The sequence below is a fragment of the Acomys russatus genome, chromosome X, assembly GCF_903995435.1.
Source record: "Acomys russatus chromosome X, mAcoRus1.1, whole genome shotgun sequence".
Classification (NCBI taxonomy): domain Eukaryota; kingdom Metazoa; phylum Chordata; class Mammalia; order Rodentia; family Muridae; genus Acomys; species Acomys russatus.
In genome coordinates, this window is record NC_067169.1 from 49,803,523 (window position 1) to 49,813,219 (window position 9,697).

At 41.9% G+C, this 9,697-nt stretch overlaps 1 protein-coding gene across 1 annotated transcript; it reads left to right on the plus strand.

The window, feature by feature from the left end:
* The first annotated feature begins 740 nt into the window (after positions 1-740).
* Positions 741-9,074, plus strand: Yipf6 (Yip1 domain family member 6). Its single transcript, XM_051141197.1, has 7 exons — positions 741-935; positions 2,734-2,862; positions 3,082-3,160; positions 3,734-3,776; positions 5,915-6,040; positions 6,841-6,998; positions 8,212-9,074. The coding sequence occupies exons 1-7, from the start codon at positions 879-881 to the stop codon at positions 8,325-8,327; spliced, it is 708 nt and encodes a 235-aa protein (XP_050997154.1). The 5' UTR covers positions 741-878; the 3' UTR covers positions 8,328-9,074.
* Positions 9,075-9,697: the final 623 nt, after the last annotated feature.

Here is a 9,697-nt window from a genome sequence, read left to right on the forward strand (position 1 = left end):
TGTGCGTCGCTGAGCTTTGCTGCATTCGGCTAGGATAGGCTGTGAGCCAACTAGGTTCATCTGTGCTCTGCTGGGCTAGGCTTGGCTGGGAGCTTCTGGGATCGACTATGTTTGGCTGTGCGCACTGGGCTCGACTAGGTTCGGCTGGGAGCTTCTGGGATCGACTGTGTTCGGCTGTGAGCCTCTGGGCTCGGCTGCGTTCGGCTAGGATCGGCTGTGCGCTGCTGGGCTCGGCTGTGTTCGGCTAGGTTCGGCTGTGCGCTGCTGGGCTCGGCTGTGTTAGGCTAGGTTCGGCTGGGAGCTTCCGGGGTCGACTGTATTCGGCTGTGTGCCGCTGGGCTCGGCTGCGTTCGGCTAGGACCGGCTGTGTTCGGCTAGGTTCGGCTGGGAGCTTCTGTGGTCGACTGTGTTCGGCTGTGTGCCGCTGGACTCGGCTGCGTTCGGCTAGGTTCGGCTATGCGCTACTGGGTTCGGCTGCTGCATTCCTTTAGGTTCAGCTGTGCGCCACCGAGCTCGGCTAGGTTCGGTTGGGAGCTTCTGGGCTCGATTCTGTTCAGCTGTGCCCGAGTGGGCTCGGCTAGGTTCAGCTGTGTGCCGCTGGGCTCGTGTTTGGCTGGACTACCCTGGACGCTTCGGGCAGTCGAGCTCGTAAGGCGGAGCGCCATCTAGCGGTACTGGCCCCCAAAAGTGAGCAACGAGGAGCTCGGCCTTGAGCTCAGAGGCTACCAGCCCATAGGGGTCAGCCTTGAGCTACAGCAGCCAGGCTCAGGCGCTTCGGTGACGCCTTCTTCACGCAATAGCGTGCCGACCAGCCCTGGTCTCCACGTCTCAGGTTTCGCAAAGACGCATGGGAGCACCCGGGACGAAGGCGTGTCAAGATGGCGGAAGCGGAGGAGTCTCCTGGAGAACAGGAAACATCACCATCTAAGCCTTTGGTGAGCTAGAGAACTGTGACAGAAGGGACCGAGGGTGAGGCAGAGCTCTCTGTATGGAAGTCGGGAACGGGGCGAGGCTTGAGAGAGCTGGAGCTTCTTGTCCCTGCAGGCCCTTGCTTCTACAACCAGTCATTACAACAGCACCTGTTCTCTCGGTTAACTGCCTTCCCGCTCCTTCCGCGGTCCTTCCGCGACTTTTTGTGAATCTCTCCTGCCCTTGCACACTCCAGGGATTCCTTGACTCCTCCATTGTGTTCAATGTTGGGTGCTTTCTGAAGTTTTTTTTTTCTCCCACTGTTACTTTATCCAGACTTGTCACCAGCCATTGTCAAGTACTACAGAAGTAATGAGAAACTGCTTCCCACAGGACCTTGTCTTTTTATTGGTTTTAACTTGAATCATTACTTGTTCAGTGGCCCTCGCAGGCTAGTTAATATTTCCAAGTCGTTGTCATCTTTTTCAAGACATACGAGAGTAAGAGCCACAACGCATATTATTTAAGAACGCAGAGCTTTACAGTCAAACTTACGTGTACTAGAGTCCTTTCACACTGAAGCGTGTGTGAGTTTGAGCAATTCATTTCAGCGAAGGGTGTTTATCTCTTAAACTAAAACGAAGATATCTGCCTTTAAGACTTTTCAGGAAGCGGAAAGGACATAACTTATATGAATGGAGGAATATAAGGAAGTCCGTGTTATACCTGGTCTACCTCCCAAACGGTATTTGCTTATACAGTGTTTGCTCAATAAATGATTCCATTTCCTTTGCTTCGAATTGGCAGCTTAACAGTAGAGAAATGAACTGAGAGCAAAGTGATCTTGATTCTAGTCCCAGCTCTGCTGCTTACGCACACTACTTGTTCATTTCTTTATTCAGCAAAAATATTTATTGAGCATCTGCTGTGTTCCAGGCAGTCTTTAGGCCCCAGGAATGAAACTGTCAAAGATTGTATTGAGTTTGGGGATTGTAGCTCTGTGATAACATGATTGCTTTGCATGCGAGACCCTATAGGTCTGATCCCTAGCGCTGAAGGGACAAGTTAATTTGGGTCATCTTATGTATCAATTGGGACCGTGAGTAAAATCATTCTGAACCCCAGTTTACTAATTTGGAAAATGATGAAACTCATCACAGAATAGGCAAAAGTCCACAAACCAATGCAGACAGTATGCTTACTGTGACGTAGTTACAGGTATACAGGTAACCTCGCTGTTTTTAGTTTCTCTTGACTCCAGGCTGTTTTCATTTCTGTGAAGCCTATGATGGATGTAAATAGGTTTTTTTTTTTTTTTTTTTTTTTTTGGTTTTTCGAGACAGGGTTTCTCTGTGTAGCCTTGGCCATCCTGGACTCACTTTGTAGACCAGGCTGGCCTCGAACTCACAGCGATTCGCCTGCCTCTGCCTCCCGAGTGCTGGGATTAAAGGCGTGCGCCACCACGTCCGACTCTAAATAGGTATGCTTGTATGTATGTATGAATGTTTATATGTATGTATAGACAGGGCCTAACTGTGTTAACCAGGCTGGCCCAGAACTCATGCCTGAAAGAAACAATATTTGAAGGCAAGAGTCTGGCATTTACTTTCAGTGTTTTTTTTTTTCATTTTATTCTACCACCTTTCATTTAAAGGGGGTGCTTGAGAATTAACTGTAGTACTTGATGTCAGTTGAGCTGACATTTACTTTTAGCTATTATGCAAAGCCCTAAAGAAATATCCTGCCCCAACGCTAGGCAACGGTGATGCTTTCGAGACACTTTGCAATTATAAGCCTAATTGTCTTTCCCCCATCTTTTCTCAGTTTGCTGGCCTTTCGGATATATCAATTTCCCAAGACATCCCAATAGAAGGCGAGATTACTATCCCAGTGAGTGCTCGTGCTCACGAACGGAACAGCTCCACACTAAATGAATCTGTCCGCCATACCATCGTAAGTTGCACTCGTTGAAAGAGCCCTTCAGCGGTATGGGAGGAAATAGCTACTAATACTTTGAGATGGTTTTGGTTGGTTCTTTGAGTTTTCATATATTTTTCAATTGAAATGTAAGATTCTCCCTCTGAGTGAGTTGTTGCCGTCTTCTTGGCAAATGGAGGGGACTTTGTGGTAACTTTGATTGGTACAGCACATTGAGTTGTTTTTCTCTTTCAGATGCGTGATCTGAAAGCTGTGGGAAAGAAATTTATGCACGTTTTATATCCAAGGAAAAGCAATGCTCTATTAAGAGATTGTGAGTATATGAGGTTTTGAAGGATTTGCTTCATATCACTTTATAAAGCAAAGGCAAAAGTAGTAAAGCTGATGCTGTTTTACCGGAAGCAGCAGTTGTATAAATGAAATTTTCGGCAGAGTTTACAATGGGATTTTATAAGTTGAAAGACTTGGCTCCTTATATTAAGTTCATCAATAAATGTGAACTTAAAAAATAGTCATAGCTGAACTTGGTAATATGATTCGACTCTAGTTGGGAATTTGAGGTGATTGTCGCCTAAGTCCTTTGATGAGCTTCAGATTCTCCTCAGGCCCTGAAGGCACAGGCAGAATTTTTATTTGAATATTATGTCCGTGTTGGGGACAGATTGTCCATAGCCTTCAATGTGCTGGAATGGGGATTAGGAAACTAAGACAAGGTAATTTATGAAGGAAACAAACCTTAAAGGGTAGGTGAAGACAGGTAGGGAGACAAAGATGGCGAAGGCTTAGGTAAAACTTGCTACTAGAATTCTGAAAGGTAAGTCTTAGGATAAAGATAGGAAATATGGCATTTTCGTTTTTTAGCAGCTTGTCTTTCATTTCCTTGTAGGGGATTTGTGGGGCCCATTAATACTCTGCGTAACACTTGCGTTGTAAGTATTTACATTTCCTTTCTCATTTGAGCTAGGCATTTTTTTATTTTTTTTATTTTTTATTTTTGGTCTTCTTGAGACAGGATTTCTCTGTGTGACCTTGGCTTTCCTTGAACTCATAGAGATCTGCCTGCCTCAGCTTCTGAGTGCTGGGAATACAGGCATGTGCCACCACTGCCCAGCTGAGCTAGACTTTTTTTTTAATGCAGTTCCAGAATTAAGGAAAATTTTGACTAGGCCTTTAGAGCCTCTGTCTGTCTGTCTGTCTGTCTATCTTTCTATTAATTTATTCATCCATTTATTTTTTTTAAGACATGAGCTGTGCTATGTAGCCCACAATATTCTGGAACTTTCTGAGTAGCCCAGGCTGGCCTCAAGCTTGTGCTTCTCCTACCTTTGCCTTCTGAGTGCTACAGTTATAAGTATGTACCACCATACCAAAACTTTTTTTTTCCAAGGCAGGGTTTCTCTTGTAGTCCTTGCTGTCCTCGAACTCTCTTTTAGACCAGGCTGGCCTTGAACCTCACAGAGATCCTCCTGCCTCTGCCTCCTGAGTGCTGGCATTAAAGGTGTGCGCCATCACGCCTGGCTCATATACTCATTTAGATTATAATGCAGTATCGCTTTTTTGTACTTTTAATAATCATAATCATATTAAAGGAATTAATTCTGTGCCTTGAGAGGATATGTTAAGGGCTCTTGAATGAACATATATACATATATATAGATTTTGAAAGATCAACCTTGGCGCTTATGTAGTTTTACTACACTTATTTGCAGAGAAAACAGTAGGCCTGAAATGAAATTGAGTGACATGTCAAGTGACAGAACTAGGATCAGTGTCTGGGTCACCTGCCTCCCATATTAGTTGTTTTGTTTTGTTTTATTTTCAGCATACCATGCTCAAGTAATAGACAACAAAGATTTACAGCTCATTCTTTGCACTTGATGGTCAGGATTTGAAATGGAATACACATAGCCAAAGAAAACAAAAGCCTCCACATTCTTGCAGGCCACTTAGCCAGATAAGTTTTAATATATGACTTCTCTTTCCTATGTAGTAAGGGGTTATGGACTTTTTTAAAATATTAGGTTTCAATGAAAACATACCAAATTTTAAGTATTCTAAGTTCAGAATTCAAAACATTTTACATCTATTAAATTCTTAGACATAGAATATTTAAGTGATACTTCAGTATTTGCTCAGTTTTCAAAGCAAAATCCTTTAGTAATGATATTTACATTCTGATTTTTAAAACTCAGCAACTAAATACGTTTCATGACTATCTGTTACTGAGTATGCGCTCTAAAACCTTAATACAGGAATTGGAAGTTCATAGCTGAGGATGCTGCCTGTAATCCTGTACTCAAGAAGCTGAGGCAGCAAGATGACAAGTTAGAGGCTCGGCCTAGGCCATAAAGACAGACCTTATTTAAAAAACAAGCATGTAAACAGACATTCAGATTTGCTAACAGCTAGAAAAGTAACCTAAGCACACAGAATATTGCTCTGATGGCTAGAAAGGCCTTACTGCTATGCCAGCTACACCCAACGCTGTGTTGGGATGGAGGTCACATGTGAAAAAAAAATCCCACTTCACATAAATACAGATTCCTTTTTGTTTTGCTTGGGAATGTAACCCAGGGCCTCAGAGATGCTAGGTAGATACTATACCACCGAGCTAATCCTGACCAGAAACGTACATTTTTTTTTAACTCAAGAACCTTCTGGCTCCAACCTTCCCAGTATTGGGAATATGATACAGACCACCAAACCCATCTTCAGAAATACATAGTCTTAGGTGAAGCATCCCAACTTAAAGATACTGTCAAACTAAATTTTAAGCTACTTTACAGGTTATATGAACAACAACAGCAATTGGCCCTTAAGTTCAGTAACTTCTGCTTGGGCTGAAGTAAGCCAGTTAAACATTCCAGAATGGTCAAAGAGCATTTGGATGTTTAAATAAGGAGACCTTGCCAGATTCTGTTAGTGTTTTCCTTACTACACAAAGTACACATTACAGGACAGATAGAGTATGGATGTTCTAATGACGTATACCATAGCAATCTGGCAAGAATGCATGCCTTTGTTGCTTTCTATAAAAGGTTATGTAGTTTTCATGTTGTTTTCTTAGGATGCTACAGAAAAATTCTATGGATGGAGAAAAAGATGGAGGACCACAGTTTGCAGAAGTATTTGTTGTCGTCTGGTTTGGAGCAGTCACCATCACACTCAATTCAAAACTTCTTGGCGGAAACATGCAAGTATCATGTGTATCACCTTTTCCCCCCTTTGCTAGGTAACATATCATGGATTTTAGGGAAACAGTGCTGTTTTGATTTTTTTTTAAAGAAAATTTGACTTAAGGACCAAATAAAAAGTTACCTTAATACCACTAGAATAGAGAGACACTTCAATTGAAATAAATTTTGGAGTTCACTGGTAAGCTTCAGATTTTCTCTCTAAACTTTGAAGTTATAGGCAAAATTATTCTAAGAAGATACATACTTTTGGGAGGAACCTATGGTAAAAACACATTCTCAAATTGATCTCTAACTAGAACAGATTTAGAACTATATTAGAGGATCAATGGAATATCTCTAGGAATTAAAAATATATCATCTGATAATAGAATGTTGACTCTTGTTTTTCTTTTTATTTGTTTGTTTTGTTTTGTTTTTGGCTCGTTTGGTTTGGTTTGGTTCCATTTTTTGAGACAGGATTTCTCTGTGTAGCCCTGGCTGTCCTGGAACTCTCTTTGTAGAGGAGGCTGGCCTCCATCTCACTGTGCTCTGCCTGCTTCTGCCTCCCAAGCGCTGGGATTAAAGGCGTGCTCCACCATGCCCAGACAAAAGTTGACTCTTAAAGGGGCCTAGGGGAACAGGAAGAGTATAGAGAAAATGAAAGTGTATGATACAGGAGACATGAAGTTACCATTTAGGATAAAGGAAATCAGGAAGGAGGCAATAGTCCATAGAACCTATAAGACATCTGTACAGTAAGCTATGTCTTGATACTACTCAATGATACTCATGATCTGTGCATGTGTGTTGTTTGTAGTTCCTTCTTTCAGAGCCTCTGTGTGCTGGGATACTGTATACTTCCTTTGACTGTTGCAATGCTGATTTGCCGCCTGCTGCTTTTGGCAGGGCAAGGACCAGTAAACTTCATGATTCGGCTTTTTGTGGTATTGGTGATGTTTAGTTGGTCTGTGATTGGTGAGTATGTGCTTAAATGTATAGTTCTAAAACACTGAAAAAAAAAAGTTAAAGAGCCAAGTCTGAACAGTGAAATGCTGCTGTCAAATGAAAGTAGTACACTAGGTTCTAAATAAAGATTGAAGGTGATGGTGTCCATGTGTTGTGAGTTGGCTGTCTGAACTTAGTAGATGTGGAAAGTCACTAGGTATGGTGGTGTGCATTTATAATCCCAGCTACTTTGGAGACTGGGGCAAAACAATTGCAAGTTCAAGGCCAGCCTGGACAGTTTAGCAATACGCTGTCTCAGAATGAAAACTTGAAAACAAACGCTGAGAATAAAGTGATCCTTACGTCCTTGTGATAGAGTGCTTACCTACTATCTCTGGGCCCTGGGCTCAAGATACTGTACTACCGAACTAAACAAAATGAACAGATGCACATAGCCACAATTTTTGAGACAGAATCTCTGTGTTACTCAGGCTAGCCTTGGCCTCCCAAATTGTTGGGATTTCAGGCCTGTGCCACTCTGTCTAGCCTATAGGCTTATTCTTGAGTAAGGAGATGAGTAGGCTTTTCGTGGATGGATAGAATGATAGCACTTTAAAGAGAAATGATAACTTGCAGGCACTTGGGAGGTAGAAGCAGGAGGATTATGAGTCCAAGGTCACCTTCAGCTACCTAGTATGTTCAGGACCTTGTTTGAAAAAGAATGACAATAGCAACAGTAACAAAACAGACCCCCCCCCCCCAATTAGCTCACAAAAATGAAGGGAACAGTATAAGACCATTTAGCATAGGAGCAAATAACCTTACATATATTTAAAGCTGCTAAGCATACCTCAGCATCTTTCCAGAATAGGTCAAGAGACCTGCTTAAGAAGCGTTTCTATTCAAAATAGTCAAAAAAAAAACTTTTGTAGCTTTAGTATTTGAAAGAAGCTGCCCTCGGCTATTGTAAGATGACAGATCTGTGAACTCTGCTTATGTATGTGTCCTTATAGATGGAACCTAGGGCCTTACCCATGCTAAGTAAGTGCTCTCCCATTGAGCCACACACTCCTGCTCCGTAACTGAACTTGAATTCTTCTCTGAGGGGCCACAAATGACACTGAACTTCTAGTGTACTTCTTTGATCCTGATTACACCAATCACATTGCAGTTTAGTAAATAGTAGTAGTTCTGATAATATGATTATATTAAATACTCTTTTTTTTTGTTTTGTTTTCTTTAGCATCTACAGCCTTTCTCGCTGATAGCCAACCTCCAAACCGCAAAGCTCTGGCTGTGTATCCAGTCTTTTTATTCTACTTCGTCATCAGTTGGATGATACTCACATTCACTCCATAAGTCCGAATCCGCACACTGAAACCCAATGAACTGAAGGCTCACCTGAAAGATAATGGTTTACCAACAGCAACTTCCCCACTCTCTTGTTCAGTGTTTGAGGTTTTAAAAGGGAGCCATATAGCACTGTTGTCATTTACATAAGGAACGGATATTTGCAAGGCTGTCCTTTTCCTCTTAATGTTATTACTTTCAAATACTTGTGCATATCACACATAGTAACATGCCTCCTTAAGGCAGGAAGGATAATGTCACTGGTTCATTTGTGTGACAACCAGTGACTTGAGCAAGTAGATCCACTCTACAAATTCAAAAGAGTTGGTGACCATCTTTCAGCTTGGAGAATATTTGTTCAGGTGCAGCTCTAAAACACATTGCCTTATGACTGTTAGAATATGCCTCTTTTCATAAATAATAGTCTGTATCCACTTTTTTCTTTTCTCCCCTAAATATGAGAAGGCAACGGCAAAGGTTAGGAATGAGGTTTGTAGATGTGGGAGGAAAAACCATGCATTAACTAATTTTCAGATTTTGATCAGAGGTACTGCTATACTTGGTTTGTTTTTAAGCAAACGACATCTAAGGACTCAGCTTTCTGTCATGTGTAATAGGACCTTGGCTAACATTCTAGTTTTGGTTTGGTTTGGGTTTTTTTGGTTTGGTTTGGTTTGGGTTTTATGAGACAGGGTCTCTCTGTGTTAGCCTTGGCTGTCCTGGGCTTGTTTTGTTGTTCAGGCTGGCCTCGAACTCATAGCTATCCGCCGGCCTCTGCCTCTCGAGTGCTGAGATTAAAGGGGTGCACTACCACGCCCAGTTTTTACATTCTAGTTTTTAATTTTTCTTCCACATCATGAAAATACAATGTTAGCAGTCAGATATGCAACTGTCTTTTGAAGTTCTCAATGGGCCAATGTTTGAGCTTTTCTAAGTAGCAGAAGATCGTAGACATCTAGGTTCATGGTTTGTAATGCATATTGTCATGTGGATGCCTTCTTTTAAGGTATAGCTAATATATAAGGTAATGTATAACATTATACCTATTATTTTGTATGGTCCAGCCTCAGCTAGAAAGGAAGGGTACATCAGAAGTGCATTTACCAAATGAACATAGAGAATCTAGTGTTCTGAAGGCTGGGTAGCAGAAGGACACTTATATACATGACGAAAGGTGAGTTGAGTTTACAGCTGCTGCCCTTCTGTAGTAGGCTAAGCGGCTTTTTTCATTACATATGGAGGAGTTTTTTGGGGGGGGCTGAGGAATAGCAATTTATTTTGTGTGTTTTAGACTTTATTTGTAAAGCCGATAAGCTCCCCTTTAGATATGTACATTTTGCACATGTGCACCTACCTGTACTGTCATATATATGCACACA

What these genes read in the sequence shown, in the direction of transcription:
- Yipf6 (XM_051141197.1), top strand. Translation starts at nt 879, where the DNA reads ATGGCGGAAGCGGAGGAGTCTCCTGGAGAACAGGAAACATCACCATCT. An exon ending in CAATGCTCTATTAAGAGATT is followed by an intron (nt 3,161 to 3,733) that starts GTGAGTATATGA and finishes ATTTCCTTGTAG; the next exon opens with GGGATTTGTGGGGCCCATTA. An exon ending in GTTTAGTTGGTCTGTGATTG is followed by an intron (nt 6,999 to 8,211) that starts GTGAGTATGTGC and finishes TGTTTTCTTTAG; the next exon opens with CATCTACAGCCTTTCTCGCT.